Source organism: Drosophila miranda (genome assembly GCF_003369915.1).
Source record: "Drosophila miranda strain MSH22 chromosome Y unlocalized genomic scaffold, D.miranda_PacBio2.1 Contig_Y2_pilon, whole genome shotgun sequence".
Taxonomy (NCBI): Eukaryota; Metazoa; Arthropoda; class Insecta; order Diptera; family Drosophilidae; genus Drosophila; species Drosophila miranda.
The window spans coordinates 3,099,162-3,120,304 of record NW_022881614.1 but is presented as its reverse complement, the minus strand read 5'-3'; the positions used below and the strand labels follow the sequence as shown (position 1 = coordinate 3,120,304).

At 43.7% G+C, this 21,143-nt stretch overlaps 1 protein-coding gene across 1 annotated transcript in view; it reads left to right on the top strand.

Annotated features, from left to right (window-relative positions):
- Positions 1-20,917, top strand: part of LOC117194208 — a 28,512-nt gene extending 7,595 nt beyond the window's left edge. Inside the window, exon 2 of the mRNA XM_033398867.1 lies at positions 19,638-20,917. Coding sequence (XP_033254758.1) covers positions 19,638-20,171 — 534 coding nt within the window. The 3' untranslated portion in view covers positions 20,172-20,917. The remainder of the gene's footprint in view (positions 1-19,637) is intronic.
- Positions 20,918-21,143: the final 226 nt, after the last annotated feature.

Sequence of the window (21,143 nt, the reverse complement as noted above, 5' to 3'; positions counted from 1 at the left end):
GATAGGGGCTCGAAACTCAATGATTGGAAATGGGTTGCACTCACAAGGAATTGGAGAGAAAGCTATCATTCTCCTATGTAGCTATCGAAATATCTTACCGTTTAATGGGCTAATGTCTTTCGATGAAACGAAAGGCAATTTCCCTGTCTTTAAAGCTGACTGAAATAAAATTCTATTTTATGTTAGCCATGCTCCGGAAATGAAACACAAAACAGGATGGATGGTAAGAAATAGGGCAAGGGGAGGCTTATACCGGTTTTTTTTTATTTTATGGAGCGCCATATAAATACGGTTCGCTTCAGAGTCTCGTGTACAAGTACGCATACCCGTACTTGAGGTCCCTCCGCATTACGTTTATGGCTGCCTAAATTAAACACAAGGAGCCGAAGCCGAGGACGAAGTAAGGGTGGAGCCCAGCGATGGCGAAGTGGAAGAGTGGCAGTCAGTCCCTGCCCCTAGGGGTAGCCGGGGACCGGGGAGCGCGCAAGGGGAAATTGCTACAAGTTGCTTTATTTTATGCGCACATTTGCGCATATTACTTATACGCCCGGCTGGCATATATCTTCATTTACGGCAAACGTCTTTGGCTGGAACTGAGCGGAGTCGTATACTTTTATTTTATTAAATTTTCATTTCATTTCGCCTGTTAGACAGTGCCGTACATTACACGCTCAACATGTTGCATGCCATGCTATTTTCGAGAGACTTACTCGCTCTAAGCGGCAGGACGACGGAGTCATCTCTCATTACCAATAATTGAAAGAAACATTTTCCCGCTGATGCGTTGATTGCCAATGAAAAAACCACACAGATGCTGGAGATTAACAGGCTCGGATTGGGATTTCCCATTTCTTGAAATGCTTCCGTCCGTCCGTCCCTGATTTATGCTACTCAATTCCCCATCCCAACCTCCATCCGAATCCAAATCCGCACCGGAGTATGATTACGAGTACGAGTATGAATGGCAAAGTGAATAAGCGAAACTGCGAGAAGCAGTCGCTGGTGGGCTTACCATTTTGTATCCACTAGGATATCTGGCTCAAAGCTGTTTCCGATTCCCAGTGGGTAAGGTCATGCCATGACCTGGCCTCTCCTGCCCTGCCCTGCTTTGCCCTCCTCTGTGCTGTGTGGAGTATCGCACAAATGGGTTATTGATGAGCTATTCTGTTCGGTGAGCTGGCAGAAGTGGCAAAGTTTTCAGTTTGTGGCAGGGGGACCATTCAGTTTTGGGCTCACTTTGTGACTTGGAGCGTGACGGGGACCATTGGGGCTGCTCTCCGGTGCCCCTAATGAGACAATCCCAAAGATATCTGCTTTGTATTCGATGCGCAACGTCTCAAGTAGAGCCATCTCACAGAAATGCACCCCTTTATCTGCTTCTTACCCTTGACAAAACTAGAACTCTCTCCAACTTCTGGCAACTTTGAAGCCAGAGCTCAAAAAGCATCGGGCCAGGACTGGTTCCAGCCATTTTTGGTCTTGTCGGGCATACATTTAAGTTGCAGCTGCCTTTCGTTTCCAGGCAGGAGCTCAAATTTCATTAGTGCTCAACTTTAAATTGTGGCACATGCGTGGCATGCGTGGAAATCCTGCCTCGCGTGCTTATCCTTCTGCCACTTAGCCTGCTCCTCGCTGTCGCTGTCTCTGCTGATGTCGCACTTGTCACATAAATGTGCTTAATCTTTTACACCGGCAAAGCCCAGCCAAGGAGCCACGGAGCCATCCAGGCAGTGGAGGGAAAACACACCACGGAAATAATTAGAAATATTTCACCATTATCCCACGTATAGTATCAATACTGGATGAGAGAAAGTAAGATTGTATTCAATTCGTAAATTAGATTTTTCAAAGGCTAACTGTATTATTTTTTCCTACTCATTCATTTAGATTCTTTCCAAATAGATAATCCCAGATTAATTCATCCTCTACTAAAAATAATATCATTTATATCCAGCCAAAACCCATATCTCTGTTTCCCCCAGCATTAACTCTGTAATTCTCAGCTTGTTATGTCAATATTTCCTTCTCTATTTCCTCCCGCAAAGTTTTACTGCACTTTTCGCCCATGGTGCAGGAGACCAGCAGCCGCCACAGAGAGAGAAGCTGCCCCGCAGCGGTGGCGGTGGCTGTGACGGTGGCGTGTGTAGCCAGGACTTGTCTAACATATCAAATTTGTAGCTACGCATATCCTTGTGCGCCTCAACATGTCAACTGGCAGCAAGGAGGAAAGTTTTTAGCCTCTGCCGCCTGTAGTTTGGCAAAGAACTTTAATTTGTGCATTACTGGAGCTGTCACAAGGCGAGGTGGCATCACGCGGAGCAGCGAGATCCGGAGGCGGTATCCACAAACTTTGCCATTTATAAGTTTACACCAAGCTATGGCTGTGGCTGTGCCTCCGACAGCCTCCGAGAGCTACTCCTCTCTTTAAGTTGCTCGTAATACAACTCATTAAATTTAGAAAATACGAGGCACTCGCGGCCAAAGTTGGGCCAAAGAAAAGTTTCGTTTCTTTCTGAGCCCCGGCATCCGTTGATATCTCAATCTTCATTTACAGAGCAAGCCATAAACTTGGCCAAGATACGGGGGCACGGACATGGTTCTGGCTAAGACACCAAAGCTGCCAAAGGCACTGCCGTGGCCTGAAATTTAAGTTTTCCCTTTTGCAGTTTAATTGCAACGGATGTTGGCGTGTAAATTATTTTGTCTTGCTGCCGCCTCGCCGGCCTCATTTTCTGTGCTAATGAGCAACTTATTAAAACTTTTACCAACCTTTCTCCTTCCCGACCGCCCACGCCGATCCGGTCCGAGACCCTTGAACCCTGTCCTGATGCCAGAATGAACCTGGACTTTGGCAAGAAAAGATGGCAATGGGGATGAAACAGCAATAACAGATACAATTGTCATTGCCAATTGAAAACAAAGCCAGCCGAAGCCAGCAGATAATTTGTACAATCAGCGTGCAAAAATACTCTTAACCATGGAAAAACTTAAATTTCCGCCCGCCATGAAATGCTTTTCCGTACACCTAAGAATGGCGTAAAGAACACCAAGCGGAAGTTTGCTCAAGGTGCGCTCCAGAATGAATGAAACAAAGCTCTGCTGCTGCGGAGACTCTCAGAACATTATTGATCAACTAGGTGTTTTGCTGTTAGTCAATGCAATACTGTTCGTTTCATGGTACTTAAGGATAGTGTTAAGCTATTAAGCGTTTTTAACAACTGTTGCAATTTGAAGTTAATGAAAGTCGAGAGGCTGTTTATAATTCACAATTTATTTGCATATGTAAACCAACTTATCGGGTATGTACATATGGGGATGATTGGGGCGAACGATTGATGCAAGGATGTTAGTCTAATAGCTGCGACGATTAGCTCAAGACTGCCCAAGCATGGGCTGACGGGCCAAATTGGCGGGCCCTATGCAGCAAGCTTAGACGCGAGCGAGAGCGTATGATAGCCCGAGTGCGTTAGAGCTGCTCGGGGACGCTGTTAAGCCGAGTCCGAGAGATTGCGACATAAGGAGACGAAAGAATTCTGCTGCATGCGCATATGCGGTAGCAAATGATCTTTGCAGTGGGGGGCATTGGAAACGACAACACCAAAATGCATTTCCTTTGGGCCGCACCACTGGCAATAATTTGAAATATTTAAGCTGCTTGACCCGACATACTCCCCCCGTTGGAAGCCTGACTTTCAACAGCATCTTTAAGGGGCAGCAGGCACAGCTTGTTGACGGCGCGCTTGGTGATTCCAGATGACGTCTTCAGCACAGCAACTCGGGCAACGCCATCTCGTCCAGGCAAAAGCTCGACCACTCTCGCCAGTGGCCACTTCATGGGAGGAAGATTCTCATCCTTGACAAGAACCAAATCTGCTACTGCTAAACTAGGCTTCGCAGTGCGCCACTTTGAGCGCTGCTGCAGTGACGTTATGTACTCCTCCTTCCACCGGGACCAAAAGAGCTGCTGCAGGTACGAAACGCGCTGCCAGCCGTCCAGGCGATCGAAGTTTAGCTGCGTGACGTCAGGCTCAGCGAACGAAGCAGGAGGGCCACCATTCAAGAAATGCGCTGGAGTTAGAACATCTTGATCGGCAGGGCTCTCTGAAATTGAAACTAAAGGTCTTGAATTAATCACTGCCGTGATGTGGCACAACAGCGTCCGCAGCTCGTCAAATCCAAGAACCGAGTTGCCTATCGCACGGTAGAAGTGGTACTTGGCCGTCTTCACTGCAGCCTCCCATAGACCACCAAAATGAGGGGAGCGCGGAGGAATGAAATGCCAGTCTATAGCCTCGACCAAGCAAAAATCCAGCAGCGCCTTCTGATGGTCATCGCTGAGGACCAGGCGCTTTAATTCCATCAGCTCATTCTTAGCGCCGACAAAATTGGTTGCGTTGTCTGACCAAATTTGCCGCGGCTTCCGTCTGGTACATATGAAGCGCTTTAGTCCATGTAGAAAACCAACTGTGGATAAGTCCTTTATAAGCTCCAGATGAACAGCCTTGGTAGCGAAACAAATGAAGACGCAGACGTAGCACTTGATGGGAGCCTTGTTGCGTGCCTCCGGTTTGTAGAAAAACGGCCCACAGAAGTCCACGCCTGTGATCTCAAAGGCATGAGAACCATCGAGCCGCTCCTTTGGAAGATCCGCCATAATATGCTCCAATACCCTGGGCTTCAGTCGAAAGCATCTTACGCACTTGTTTACTGCCTTGTTTACCGTCTTCCTCCCCCCAATAGGCCAATATTGGGATCGAATTAGTCCAAGCTAAGCTCGAGGACCAGCGTGCAGATTCCGCTCATGAAAATGGGAGATTATTGCAAGAGTCAGTGGATGGCTGCTGGGCAAGATGATGGGATGTGTAATGTGCCAGAAATTCATATTCGTAGAGGTGTTAGATTGTATGTACGGATGGAGGTTGTACATACTTTTTTTGACGGTCAGACACCAATAGTATAGCAGGATTTCGGAACGTGTACCTCTAGCTATGCTCTAACTAGCTCGCCGGAATGTCGTGGGATCTTTCCTACTCTCCTATCTGCTATACGAACACATTCGCAAAGATGTTTTAGGTACACTTGATTTAATGTTCAAAAGGAACTCTACAAAAGAAATCAAAAAGAAAAGAATGTGAATTTTAACTAACTGTTTAACCGACTACCGACAAATAGTCAGGCTATATTCCGTCGCTCTTGGGGAACTCAGATGACTTTGACCCCTTCTCTACCCTCCCTACCTTTGTATGCCGTTTAATCGACAGCATAACCCTAATCGAGCGCATCTCTATTTGATCATCGGACTTCCTCAGGCTCTACTCAGGACAAACACGAAAGGTTTAATGTTCCATTATTATCTACTAATTATTATTTAATAATTCAAAATTTAAGGGTTTGGACTTCATGGTTTTCCAGATAAGTATAAACTTAGCATAAAGTAATTAAATAAAGAAGGAGGAAATAGTATCCAGTTATACCTAGTTATATGTATATATGTATATAGGACTTATGTGTAGAGAATATGGCGTAAAAGAAATTAAATTGGAAAGAAGAGAAAAATATGATAATTATATAACTAGAAGGCAAACGTGAAAGAAAAATTAGTAGCCGATCCGCTTTAAATTATGGCACGGATATGGTTGTTTTATATACCGGAATAGAAGTTTTATAAGACAGATATATATTTCGAAAATACTCGAGAATTCCGTTTAAGGAAGTTTCGTAACTCACTCATACTTTATACGAATTATCCGGCGTGTCCGTTGAGCTCAAGGGGCGACGTAGGAACATATTCTGAGGAAGGGAGAACAATTATGAATATACAGGTCTTCACTTCTAATTCGGATGAAACACCGATTTTCTTTCCATTCCATACCCGTACGACGACGATTTGCCACTCAACGGCTGATCTTAAAAAAATGTGGTTTTCATTTGCGCTAATTTCTAATTATGGGTAATTATATACATTATTGGTTTTTTTTTTTTTTTTTTTTTTCTAGACAATACAAAAATAGTTAGTGCGTAGCCTAATCTTTAATAAATGGAAAATCTCATGACGAGACTCAAAACTAATACTTTGGTACATTTTCACACGACGACTATTAAACGGCAGATTGGATCGCCGCAGAATAATGTTTTATTTTCACAGTTTGAGAGCCACTCCACACATTGCGAAGAACTACATGCAAAAGCCTTAGCCGCGCGCTTAATTCATAAGCGAGAAGGGTGACGAGGGCGGCATATTAGTTTCTCCGAACTCGCAAGAAAACCATTCTTCCCGTCTTACTCCAAAATGTACTTCAGCTCAAGTATGCATCCACATAACTTCGGGTTTCACTCTAGTATATCTTTGAACGGCTCTTTCTGGTTTATTTGGTTGTAGTTATCGTTGGTTTATGTAGATGCTGGTTCCTGGGAAATCCGAGGTCTTTCCCAGATCTACTAAGAAATCGATGGACTTTGACGACCTCGTTCTTGGAGGGGGTTTTTCTCTCCCAGTGTCGAACGTAGTAAGATTTCCAGCCCTATGATACGAGACTGTTAAAGCTGTGTCACTATTGTAAGGTCCAAATACCTTTTATTTTTCTTAATCCAAAAGGAATAATGTAGTCCACCAGAACTTCAATTTACTTGGCACGTGTTTGATTGCACAACGTTTTCAAATTCACTTGTATATATATATTTGTATAAAAAGACACATCCGAATTCGCGCAGCTTCACTATAGCAATGATCTAGCCAGAAGTTCTATTACTTGCATTAGGAACTTTACCTTCCACAACCAACGGGGTAATCGTACGATTTTAGAAAAAGCTTACACCTTGCTTCCCTAGATAACGGAGTAATCGTACGATGCTAAGCAAAGCTTACACATAGCTTCCACGACTAACGGAGTAATCGTATGATTTCTAGTAAAGCTTTAAAACATAACTCCCACAGATCCACGCTGCTTCTCTAAATTAGACATTAAGCTCTTCAATGGAAGCTTTAACTACTGCTCTCTTGTAATTGATCTCTTATCTTGTTTTTGTAAAGAGCAGAGTTAATGTTAAACGCGAGGGCCGTACTTCCCAAGCTGTTCTCTGGAGTTTTAGAGTCACAACTGGCCACTACACCACAGTTGAGGAAGCGCTAGTTTTAACTGGCGAAGCCTAAACGGAAAAAGGACAGTTGCCTAGTGTTTCACTTGTATGTCTTTGAGGTGAAATATTCCTAAGTTTTTACCCTGTTCGTTCTTCAGTTGATAATAGGATGAGCCAACTCGTCTAGATACCACGGCTGAAATAAAAACCGGCGCTAACTTTGCATTGAACTTTTTAATAGCATTGCTTTGGCAGAAATTGCGGGCAAGTACTGGCTCTCCAACCTTAAACTCTACTTTCCGACAGCGTAGATTATATCGCCTAGAATTTTGTTCATGTGACTCTTTCACCTTTTTCTTTGCCGATTCGCGAATAATTTGTAGTGCTTCCGGATAACTAATGCGGCTATCCACCGATAAGAGTCTTAAGCGGCGAAGCAACTCATAGTCTTTGCCATTCAGAATCATATTTTGTCCAAAGGTTAGGAAATAGGGCGAGTACCCGGTGCTTTGGTGAATGTTGGATCTGAGAGCAGCACTGATTTCCGGTAATTTGGTATCCCAAGTGGAATGATCCCGGCTTATGTAAGCTCTTATAGCTGCTAACACCGATCTATTGAGTCTCTCACTGGCCTGTGGTGAATATATCGCCGTACGAATATGTTGTTTCCCAAAGCGGGTTAGAAAAGCCTGAAAGGCTCCAGAAACGAATTGAGATCCGTTATCTGTTAATATCACCTCGGGGACTACAAATGTACAGAACAAATAATTTTCGAGGTAATCGCACACCCGATTGGAAGTAAACACCCTAAGGGGGCATAGGAAATGAAATTTTGTGAAGTGATCTACGATAATAAGTAAACCAATATGCCCTTTCTTGGATCGGGGATATGGACCCAGCAAATCCATATAAAGCTTTTGAAACGGACGATCAGACCCCATTGGTTTTCCCATGGGTGGTTTCAACACGGTGTTCGGGTGTTTGGTGTGACGACACACTTCACAATGAGTTACATACTCACGTATCTGCTTGTTCATTTTTGGCCAAAACAAATATCTTTTAATCTTTTCGATGGTTTTCCCTACTCCACTGTGGGCGGCATTGGGCGGATCATGGGCCCGTGAGATTACACCTTGGGTGAGTTCCCTAGGAATCCACAATTTCCAAGATAGATTATCTACACCATTATTTCCCTGATCAGGTTCGGTTCTTTTGTAGACAAAATCATTGAGAATCTTCAAGTCTGGTAATTTGTCTTGCTTAGCGCGAATATTATCAATTAAGGTCATATATTCTGGTGATTTAAATTCTGCGGCAGATAGATCAACTATCGGACCCTGCTCTTCCATTTCAGAAACAGTAATTTCCTCTTTACGCGATAGGGCATCCGCTACCACGTTCAGTGAGCCCTTCCGGTGCGTTATCTCAAAAGAGAATCCCTGTAGTTTTATGGCCCATCGAGCTAATCTACCAGACAACTCCTTCTGACGCATAAGCCATTGTAATGAGGCATGATCGGTTATCACCTCGAATGCCTGACCTTCTACATAAGCACGAAACTTTTTAATTCCCTTTATCACCGCGAAACATACTAATTCCGTGACTGAGTAGTTTTTCTGAGCTTTAGATAGCTTCTCGGACATGAATGCTACGGGTAATTCTTCTCCTTCTTCGTTTTTCTGAGCTAACACACAACCAATTCCTACAGTACTAGCATCACATAACAGCAAAAAGGGTTTTGAGAAATCAGGAGTAGACAAAATGGGAGCTGACGTCAGGCACTGTTTAAGTTTTTCAAATGCCTGATTGGCCACGCATACGCTTTCGGTTTCTTTAATAGTTCTGTGAGGGCGCAACTTACCGTTGCATAATTGTCGACGAAACGACGGTACCACCCAGCAAGACCAAGGAATCGTCGCAATTGTTTTACCGTCTTGGGAACGGGGAATTCTTTAATAGCCTCAATTTTACTCGCATCCGTCTTTACCTGTCCGTATCCAATGATGAACCCCAGATACTTAATCTCACGCATGCAAAAGTGCGACTTGGCAATGTTTATCGTAAGATTAGCCTTTCGTAAGTGTACTGCAACTTCTCTCAGTAACATTAAATGGGATTCGAAATCGTCTGATAAAATTAGTAAGTCATCGAGGTAAACAAATACTCTCGTACGCAAGTTAGCAGGTATTACCTTATCCATTAAACGACAGAGGGCTTGTTAGGCATTGGTTAGACCAAAAGGCATAACTTTGTATTGATACAGCGGTCGGTTAGGTATGGTAAACGCGGTGTATTGGCGTGAAGACTCCTCTAGGGGAATTTGCCAATAAGCATGCTTCATATCGAGTCCCGTTATGTATTTGGCAGGTGGCAATCGACTGAGTATCCCATCTATATGGGGAAGGGGGTATGCATCTTTTCGGGTATATTTGTTGATCTCTCGAGAATCAAGGCATAACCTATTCTTGTTCCCTTTCTTTACTAGGACGCAATTGCTACTCCATGGACTATTTGAAGGTTCTATCACGCCCAGCTTAATCATCTTCTCTACTTCTTCGAACATCACTTTCTCTTTCGCGGGGGAAATGGGCCAATGTCGTTGTTTGACGGGTACTTCGGCATTGATTACCATAGAATGTTGTATTAGGTGTGTACGACCTAGTCCGTCGCATTCATATGACGGGAAGGTTCTTATTACCGCCTCTAATTGGTTCCTTTGTTCTTCATTTAGGGAATGCATTTTAGGCGTTTCCTTCATAATCGTGTCGTCTCTATTCTCCAAACAGCTCACAGTTCCTTCTCGGGTCAATAATTGGGATAGAAGACCGAAGTCTTTCCAAAAGTCAACTCCTAAATAAACATCTTGCTTTAAATCTGGTATGATAAAGAACTCTACTTCCTTAACTATTTTACGGAATTCAATCGGGACCACCAATTTGGACACTACGGTACAAGCTTCGTTGCTGGCAGTGCGTATGGTTCCCAAACACTTCTGAGACTGTGGGTGATGTGCTAAAAAGGTTGCTGCTCTCCCACCCAAACAACTAATGGTTGCTCCTGAATCCAGCAAAGCCTTATAAGTTTGCCCTTCGATCATTACCTCCGTGTACAATCGGTTATCTGAACTCAGAATAACTGCTGAGACTAAACGTTTTCGAACAGATTGGACCTTTTTCCAGAACGCTCGTCTCCGGACCGTCGATCGTTTGGGCTTAACTATCAATTTAAACCACGTATTCACATTTTCTGAATCTAACTCTTTGCTCTCCATCGTTTGAGTCGCTACATCTATACCTGTACAAATTTGGTGTAGTATCATATCCGGTTTTACGTCAACTACCCCTTCGGAAAGCCCTCTTAAGGTAGTTGGTTTACTTTCGTTTAGTTGCTGCTCTTGGTCGGATGTACTGACTGGGCTCCGGTCGGTACATCCCGTTTCAAGTTTTTCGCTGGGTTACATTTGACGCATCGAGGTTTATAAATATCCTTAGCACCACAACCATAGCAGAAAATTCGCCTTTCTCCTAAACAATCATCAAAACGATGCCCTTCCTGGTCGCAGTTCCAGCATACCAGTTTCTTACGATAAATCTGCGAAACGTCTTCTTCCTCCATATCTTCATTGTCCGTAAGTATTTCTGCTACATTCGGTTTGCTGAATTTACCTCGTGGAAAAGGGTTATGGTTGTCTTTACAGAAGTTTTCATGCTTGCGAACTTCTTCTCTCAGGCCAGTTCGATCGCTGATTTTGAGATGCAAGAGTTCATATCTGAGGGCCGTTTTTGCGTTACGTTTTAAAATGTCTACTAACTTATTTTCGCTAACCTCGTGTGAGAGCCTGGACACTAATTCTTCGACGGCCGTCTGGTAATCGTCAAACGATTCACCCTCTCTCTGACGGCGTTTTCTAATCAACTCCCACAAGTCGAAATCATCTTTAGCATCATCGAATCGTTGTCTAAATGAGGCAGAAAAAGTTTGCCAAGAAAACTGTGGGTTCTTTCTATGGAAGTTCCAAAACCAATCGCTGGCTTTAGACGAGAAAAGCAGATGCATATTGTCACAGAGTAATTCGTAATCGTTATTTAAAGTGGAGGATGTAAGTGAACGAACCCTGTACAGGAATTCGTCGACGTGCATAGCGTCTTTGGATCCGTCAAACTTTAGTCGCCAACTGGCTAAGATATTAGCGGCCTTCCCAGGAGCTATTGCCCTGTTAGAGACATTTGGATGTGGTAATCCCCTTTCCCTTTCATTTTCTGAAGACAACGAGTTTCCTGTTATATTAGGCTCGTGATTTTGCCTTGTCGCTTGCACAGGCGTGCTATCTGAAGCTATAGTCATCCTACCTAATTGTCCGCGTAGATTTTCTTCGATCAGATTCTTAACGAATGAACTTAGTTCCACCATCATATCTTTCTGCTCACCTTTTATCAGGGCTTGTATAACCTCAAGGGTTCTTTCCGGCATATCTCCTTCGCCCGACCTATGGCTGATACTGCCCAAAGAATTATCCCGAAATTGTTGAGACTGCAACCTAGTATGCATCCCTCTGCGCGATGTAGTCCCCGTCCCTGTTTATGCCTAGCCCCTCTTGACTTTTGATGTCCTCTCTCTGAAGCGTTTGACTCCGGGTTGGATCCCCCTTCTAACGGCACTATACCCGAACCCATGTCGGGTGGTAATTCGGCTGCTAGAGTATTCTTATCAAACGAAAGTTCCTCCGGATTCAACTCCGCCCTACATACGGGGCAATTTCTGTTATTTTTCACGAATTCTTTCATGCAAGTATCATGATACCGGTGCCCACAAGACGCAGTACATATTAGTTGACTTCTTGACATATACCACAGATCTGGGCGTCCACGTCACCCGACGCCTTGCCCCCTGGGGTACGTTGTACTGGTGACATGTTAAGGTAACCCAGTAATACGAGTTCTGATCACTAAATGTGGAAATCCCTAATTATAGGACCAAAGCTTCAATAAATTCTACAAAATTTTCCTAAATACCCAATATTTGTCCTTTTCGAGCTTGACTCCGTCCGATATACGCTTTCTCTTGTCGCCGGAATATAACCTCAATGAAATCTAATTTGGTCTATGGTAAGTTTATGTGGTCAGTAACCTTGGCAATGGCTAATTTCCAAATCTATATCTAGAAAATTAGACTTCCGAAAGCCATCGATACTCTTCCCTCATAAACTCTTTTGGGGTTATCCTATTATAATTTGGCCGACCTATCCGCCTTTGTGAATAGCTGTCGTATATTCGCAAATTAATTCTGGTAACAAAAAAAAATATCAGTTTCCATCCCTTGCTACCTGGCGGATTCTATTTGGTTAGGTATTCCGAAACTCAGAATCTTAAACCCAAAATTCCATCAAAATTCCTCCGTTACAGTAGTTGGACGGGAAGTATTAATTTTAATGTGGAATTTAAAATTGCAACGAGCAAAGTTTTTGGGGGTTTTAACCAGTAGTAACTCGTACTCTGGCCCCACGTTGGGCGCCAATCTATGTAATGTGCCAGAAATTCATATTCGTAGAGGTGTTAGATTGTATGTACGGATGGAGGTTGTACATACTTTTTTTGACGGTCAGACACCAATAGTATAGCAGGATTTCGGAACGTGTACCTCTAGCTATGCTCTAACTAGCTCGCCGGAATGTCGTGGGATCTTTCCTACTCTCCTATCTGCTATACGAACACATTCGCAAAGATGTTTTAGGTACACTTGATTTAATGTTCAAAAGGAACTCTACAAAAGAAATCAAAAAGAAAAGAATGTGAATTTTAACTAACTGTTTAACCGACTACCGACAAATAGTCAGGCTATATTCCGTCGCTCTTGGGGAACTCAGATGACTTTGACCCCTTCTCTACCCTCCCTACCTTTGTATGCCGTTTAATCGACAGCATAACCCTAATCGAGCGCATCTCTATTTGATCATCGGACTTCCTCAGGCTCTACTCAGGACAAACACGAAAGGTTTAATGTTCCATTATTATCTACTAATTATTATTTAATAATTCAAAATTTAAGGGTTTGGACTTCATGGTTTTCCAGATAAGTATAAACTTAGCATAAAGTAATTAAATAAAGAAGGAGGAAATAGTATCCAGTTATACCTAGTTATATGTATATATGTATATAGGACTTATGTGTAGAGAATATGGCGTAAAAGAAATTAAATTGGAAAGAAGAGAAAAATATGATAATTATATAACTAGAAGGCAAACGTGAAAGAAAAATTAGTAGCCGATCCGCTTTAAATTATGGCACGGATATGGTTGTTTTATATACCGGAATAGAAGTTTTATAAGACAGATATATATTTCGAAAATACTCGAGAATTCCGTTTAAGGAAGTTTCGTAACTCACTCATACTTTATACGAATTATCCGGCGTGTCCGTTGAGCTCAAGGGGCGACGTAGGAACATATTCTGAGGAAGGGAGAACAATTATGAATATACAGGTCTTCACTTCTAATTCGGATGAAACACCGATTTTCTTTCCATTCCATACCCGTACGACGACGATTTGCCACTCAACGGCTGATCTTAAAAAAATGTGGTTTTCATTTGCGCTAATTTCTAATTATGGGTAATTATATACATTATTGGTTTTTTTTTTTTTTTTTTAAATCTAGACAATACAAAAATAGTTAGTGCGTAGCCTAATCTTTAATAAATGGAAAATCTCATGACGAGACTCAAAACTAATACTTTGGTACATTTTCACACGACGACTATTAAACGGCAGATTGGATCGCCGCAGAATAATGTTTTATTTTCACAGTTTGAGAGCCACTCCACACATTGCGAAGAACTACATGCAAAAGCCTTAGCCGCGCGCTTAATTCATAAGCGAGAAGGGTGACGAGGGCGGCATATTAGTTTCTCCGAACTCGCAAGAAAACCATTCTTCCCGTCTTACTCCAAAATGTACTTCAGCTCAAGTATGCATCCACATAACTTCGGGTTTCACTCTAGTATATCTTTGAACGGCTCTTTCTGGTTTATTTGGTTGTAGTTATCGTTGGTTTATGTAGATGCTGGTTCCTGGGAAATCCGAGGTCTTTCCCAGATCTACTAAGAAATCGATGGACTTTGACGACCTCGTTCTTGGAGGGGGTTTTTCTCTCCCAGTGTCGAACGTAGTAAGATTTCCAGCCCTATGATACGAGACTGTTAAAGCTGTGTCACTATTGTAAGGTCCAAATACCTTTTATTTTTCTTAATCCAAAAGGAATAATGTAGTCCACCAGAACTTCAATTTACTTGGCACGTGTTTGATTGCACAACGTTTTCAAATTCACTTGTATATATATATTTGTATAAAAAGACACATCCGAATTCGCGCAGCTTCACTATAGCAATGATCTAGCCAGAAGTTCTATTACTTGCATTAGGAACTTTACCTTCCACAACCAACGGGGTAATCGTACGATTTTAGAAAAAGCTTACACCTTGCTTCCCTAGATAACGGAGTAATCGTACGATGCTAAGCAAAGCTTACACATAGCTTCCACGACTAACGGAGTAATCGTATGATTTCTAGTAAAGCTTTAAAACATAACTCCCACAGATCCACGCTGCTTCTCTAAATTAGACATTAAGCTCTTCAATGGAAGCTTTAACTACTGCTCTCTTGTAATTGATCTCTTATCTTGTTTTTGTAAAGAGCAGAGTTAATGTTAAACGCGAGGGCCGTACTTCCCAAGCTGTTCTCTGGAGTTTTAGAGTCACAACTGGCCACTACAGATGACGGCCATCAAAATCCAACGAAGAGTTTTTCAGTCGACCATCTACCCTGAGAAGTCCAAACTGATCCATGAATGGCGATAACGATGCGATTGAGCTCGATGAGGAGACTGCTCCCCTTGCCCGCAGTGACTTCATGTCCTCCCATAGCTGAGTACGCTGGACTAGTCGTAGCAATACCTGGGTTCCATGTTCAATGTCTGAGACAGTGAGTCCGGGGCGCCGAATTCGGATGCAAAACTTGTGAATGTATCCGAAAACGCGTTGCAAAGAAGCAAATGAATTCGCATACTTGGAATCAGCAATAATGTCCATGTAGGGCGATTTGACCAGAAGAGCCTTCCGACGAAGTTCAAGGGCTGGCTTATCAGGTAGCACAGTGGGTGGCCAGTCATCTGAGGAGTCGCAAAGAAATGGAGGACCATGAGCCCAAAGAGGTGACTCATTCAGCTCAGTCGGATGAGCCCCTCGAGACAGAATGTCGGCTGGGTTTAAAGCTGTGGGAACATAGCGCCATTCCATTTTTTCGGTCATTTCCTGAATCGTTGACACGCTATTTCCAACAAAAATATTAAATCTTGACGGCTCGTCCCGAATCCAAGTGAGCGCAACGGCAGAATCACACCAACAGTAACACCTTCCCTTGAATACATTCATTCCAGCTATCTCAGATATGAGCCTAGCCAGCAACTCCGCTCCACAAAGCTCCAACTTTGGTACTGTAAGTGTCTTCAAAGGAGCCACACGAGATTTGGCACAAAGTAAGTGACTGCTGAAATGCTGACCCTTGGACACGACATAAATGCATGCACCATAAGCCTCGATGCTGGCATAGCAAAATCCGTGAATTTCCAGCGTAGAGTCTGGAAGGAGCACAAGCCGAGGAAATTCAAGTCGACGAATCTGACCAAAACTGGGGCATATTTCCTGCCACTCGGTGTTCAGTGCGACTGGAAGGCTTTCATCCCAGGACAACTTCTCTTGGCACAAACGCTGGAGAAAGATTTTGGATTTAGTAATTACGGGACCAGCTAGTCCGAGAGGATCGTAGAATCGCGCTATGGATGACAAAACAGAGCGCCTGCAGGAATTCAAAGAAGATTTAAGTGCCGAGAACGAAAATAATAGTATATCAGAAACCGGATCCCACGCAAGTCCTAAAGTTTTAGTCACATGGCTGCCATCGTCGAACTTCAAAAATGTTTAATTGTCCTCTTCCGGAACTCCATCCAGCACAGCAGGGACGTTCGAACACCATTTCCTCAATCTGAACTGACCTCTAGACAAAATTCCAGTAGTTTGCTCCCTAATCCGGATAGCCTCCTCCTGCGAGCTGGCTCCAGATATCAAGTCATCCACGTAGAAGTCACGGCGAAGGATTTCAGCTCCAACTGGAAACGCCATCTGCTCGTCTATTGCCAACTGATGCATCGCTCGCACAGATAGATAGGAGGCAGGCTTTGTCCCATAAGTAACGGTGTCCAATTGAAACACAAGTCTTCTTCCCTGGAGTTTCTCCACAGAATACACTGCAAGTTGCTATCCTCGGTCGAGACTCTTACACAACGATACATCTTACAGATATCTCCCGTAATCGCAACGGCGTATGACCGAAATCGAGCAAGAATATGAAACAGTTTGGGTTGGATTACGGGACCAGCCATTAAAACGTCGTTCAGGGAATATCCAGATGAGGTTGAAGCGGATCCATCAAAAACGACGCGAAGCTTGGTCGTAGAACTATCTTCTTTCATGACGCAATGATGAGGCAAAAAATATCGGCAGTTGCTGATTGACTGGGTAGGAACCTGAGACATATGGGCTAAATCACGGTACTCCTTTATAAATGCTGCATACTGAGATTTAACCTCAGGGCGACGATCTTACTTTCTCTCAAGGGATAGGAATCTACGAAGCGCTTGATTGTAAGATTCTCCAAGGAGATCCAAATTATATTTTGCTGGCAGCCGAACACAATAATCGCCTTTATGTAGTCGACGGAAATGCTTCACAAAGTGTGCTTCACAATCTAGCTCTTCTTTGGTAGACTTTATTATTGGTTCGATGCAATTTTCTACCTCCCAAAACCTCCGAAGAAGCACCTCAAGCCGATCCTCTGGACTATTATCCTCAGCAGCTACGGCCCGAGCGCGAGAGACCATCAACGAGGAACCTTTTAAACGCGAACAACTTCCAGACACGACCCATCCCAAGCGCGTTTTCTGAATTGAAGGCAATCCTGGCAGTAGCTTGACCTGACCAACACACAGGAGCTCGAAAAACAGACTTGCGCCAATTAGCAGATCGACGCGCTGCGGCTTTTAAAACTCCGGATCAGCTAGTGGTATGTTAAATGGAATGTTCCAGTTTTGAGTGTCAATTCCAAAGCTTGGCTGTCGATCGGTTATGCTAGAGGCTACAATGGCAGTGATGAGAGTTGAGTAATCCGATGAGCGAGAGTGCAGGCTAACGTTGACCGAAAATCCATCCGTGACGAAGCTAGAGTCGCCTATTCCCGAGACTGCAGTCTATGATTTCATTTTTCGAAGCTGAAGCTGATTCGCGAAACGAGAAGTTATTAGATGCAACTGGGAGCCGGAATCCAGCAACGCTCGGCAGGGAACTAAAACTCCGGAACTGCCACTGCAACTGCCACAGCATTTTCAATTTCGCAGCGCGCACTTCTGGCAGCTTTGAATAATGCAATGGCGACTCCTACTCGCATTTGACTTCAGTTAGCGTATTCTGGCAGCTTGTGCAACTCATACACCGCCAAGGATCCCGATTCTACGAGGGGGCCACGACTATGCTGCTGAACGTTTGTCAAAGCTTTCCTTATTTTCTTTTCAAATTTTCAAACACGAGTGCGCCATTTGAGGGAAGCGAAGCCATCTCCATGGCACCACTCACCAACGCCATCACCATCGCGTGGCATGTGCAGCAAGTTGACAAATATACAGCACGTACCCTGGCTTGCTCAAAGGGCGGTTCCTCCGGTTGGACCCACCGATTTATGTGTCATCTTTGCAGACAGACGATGGCAGCTCTGCAGCAAATTTGATTTTTCATGTGCAATTGAGAACTATGAAGATTTCATGAAGTTGAACGAAATGCAATGATGTGGAAAACTAATGAATGGAGAATATGTCATATTCTGAACAATCATTTGATTACTTGACTGTCTTTTTTATTCCTTGTACCGAATTTAAAGAATGCACAAAAAATATGGGGTACCTCTCACAGCCGTCCATTCTATCGATCCTTATATAAACATATCAATGAATATTCCATTTCCTTGCGTAAATCATAAGATCACACCCTGAGCTGTTTATAAAAAATGCCTCTGTGCATGCACGTTTTTATTTGTTCAGAGCCATCGACTCTGGAAAATCGTTTAATTTTCATTAATGGTGAAGAGGATTTTCATTTCGAACTTAATGTGCCGTGTCGGGCGAAGCTTTTCCCATTTCCATCCTCCGTATTCTCCTTCGCATCTGCATCTGCCTGGGCATTGTTTTTGGCCTACCATTGTTTTAAAGCGTGAATAAAGGGCAAATTGATGCATTTTTCAGAGCTTCTGTGAGGCACTCATTTTGAACAGTTTACCTGGGGCCAGGAAATAAAGGGGTTCTTTTTATTTTGTATTTTAAAGTCACCACAGACCAGTAACAAGCGTAGCAGTCCGAAAAAGAGAGGTGGATCAAAGCAGGGCAGACCTCTGCCCCCTGGGGCAGAGCCCGTGGTTGCAACTGCAGCCGCTTCAATTTCAAAAGCATCTGCTGATGTGGCTCCCAGCCCTGCTCGAGGTTCTGTTCCGGGTGTGGGTTATGGTGCTGTGGTGGCCATTGGCCATTGGCCCCTACCTCCTTTCTCTTGTTCTCCTCTGCGCCATTTCTCTTTTGTTCAAGAATTCTTTGGAGTTTTCCCTGAGATTTCCCCTTAGTGATTTACCGAGCAACCTTGAAGCCAGCTTCAGCGTTTGATTAGCTCGCTTCCTCCCTAAAAATCTCTCTGTGGATGGCTTACTTGGAATATTTGGAATATCTGGCATTTAAAATGGACAGAGTATATTAATTAGAATCGAGAAACAACCGCACACAAAAGCGCAAAGCACCATGGTCTGGGGCCTCGATTGCCATTTGGGCAAATGATAAACTAACTAACGAATTTTATTTATGGCCTTCGGATGACAAATCCACCATATGCCACACGTGGTAGTGGCTGGCAGACTGCAGCAGTTGCAGTTGCAAACATCCCGTTGCGGTCGCAGCAGTGTCAGTGCGATAAGATATATACATAGATGTATATGTAGATGTATTTTAACAGAGATAAAACTGGAAAAATCCAGACATGCATATCACTGGAAGACAAACCTATCAAACTATCTTCAAGGAAAGGGGAATAGAATAGAATGCATTTATCATCCTTAAATGGTCCACCTTAGTGAAGTGTCACTGTGTTTGTGCGTGTGCTAAATATGCCACAATAAAAACGACAAAAGCAATTCCATGATAATTTAACGCTCGTTTATTTTGACCAAATTAAGCGTGTTAACAACGACTGTCAACTTAATGAGAAACACTTCGGCCTGGACTCGATTAAGGTGTATGCGGGCGGGATAGTAAAGCGAAATCTAAATCATGGCCAAACAATTTGCACGATTTTAATTGCGATTTTTAATTAAAGTGCGACACGGAAAACCAATTTGCAATTGGCTCTCGGTCCGAGAATCTCAGTATGCTTCTCTCTGTGTTCCTCTTTGACTCAATCGTCTCATTTATCTTTCGTTGCAGATATTGCTTTATCCTGAAGAGGGCTGGGCGCGCACCGCCTCGTCCAGCTACTGGACTATCACGCCCTGCTGGTGGCAGCCCAATCGGTGCCGCATTGTCGAGTTCTCCGGCACCCAGCGTCGGGCGACAAAGGCACAAATGCTGCCACTGGAGCAGCAGGGTTCCCTGCTGATTGCCGGACACTTTGGCAGGAGCACGCCAGTGGCGTCGGCATCGGCAGCAGCAGCAGCATCCGGAACTGTGGCTGCCACTCCAACATCTGCTGGATCTGGAGCAGGAGCAACAACCACTGCGGCGGCAACAACAGGCTCTCGGAGCAGGTCCAAGGGCTGTGACAAGTCACAGCCTGCGTGGAACGACGAGTTCAAGCTGTATCTGACGTCGAACATCTCGATGGAGGACTACAACATGGGTTACTGCCTCACGGGCTTTGTGGAGAGGCGCTGCCAGCTGACAAACACCTTTCAGATGACTCACTTTGCCGTCATCAAGCGGCAGTGGCCGCCATCGCCGTCCAATCTGAGCAAATCGTAAGATAACCTGGCTCCAACTGCAATTGCAACCTTTACAACCCCCCACACATTTGTGATTGTGATCCGGTCTTTGGTTTAGATTTGATCCCTATTTTTGTAAAATTTTTAGCAATTAAGTAGTGTGAAATAATTGTTGTGCAATCTCAAATCGAAATCAAAAGAAATACACCTTCAGGCAGTGCCCTGAACACGGTGATAGATTAAACTCTTTGGCTATAAAGGAACCTAATTCTAATGAAAGAGAAAACTTAGATGAGCTCAAGCTTACGCAGCGGGAGTATATTTAGCCTCTATTTAAGGGACGACTGGAACTTCGCTTCTGTGTGTATTTAGTGGGTAAATTGTATTTTTATCTAAATGTTCTAGAGAAATGCCAGCAAAAACTTAGCAGAAACCCCAAACCGAAACCAAAACCGAGAAAAAAACTCTATGTGTGCTTTCAGTGTTGTGTACTATAAAAAATAAATATAGAAAAAAACGCATGAAAAACGAACTGTTAAATGCCAAATGAAACTAAACCGCTTAGCCAACACACACACACACGCATAGTAGCAGCAGCAGCACACTCATACAGTTGCAGCACTTGAGGTTGGGCAGCTACTTAATTCCTCAAAAAAGTGCAACAAATTGAAACTTGTGCTTGTCGAAGCATGTGATTGTGAGTGCTCCACTAGGGGCACGGCACCTAAGTGTGCAAGTGTGCAAGTGCGCTGGTGTTTTTTTTTTTTTTTTTGTTTTTTTTTTTTGTTGTGTGACTACAGGAAAGCTTCATGCCGACTCAGCCGAAGCCGAAGTGAGGGACTCTAACCGCTCTAAAACCAACCACACCTATCCCGGATCCCGGCGGTACTCTCGCGAGATACTACTTCGCCGGGGGGAGATGCCCGTAGGGCTCTTCTCTTAATAATCTCCTTTATCCTTTATCTCCTTGCATTGCGTGCTCTTTCTTCGCGACGCAGTTTGGTAGCCATAG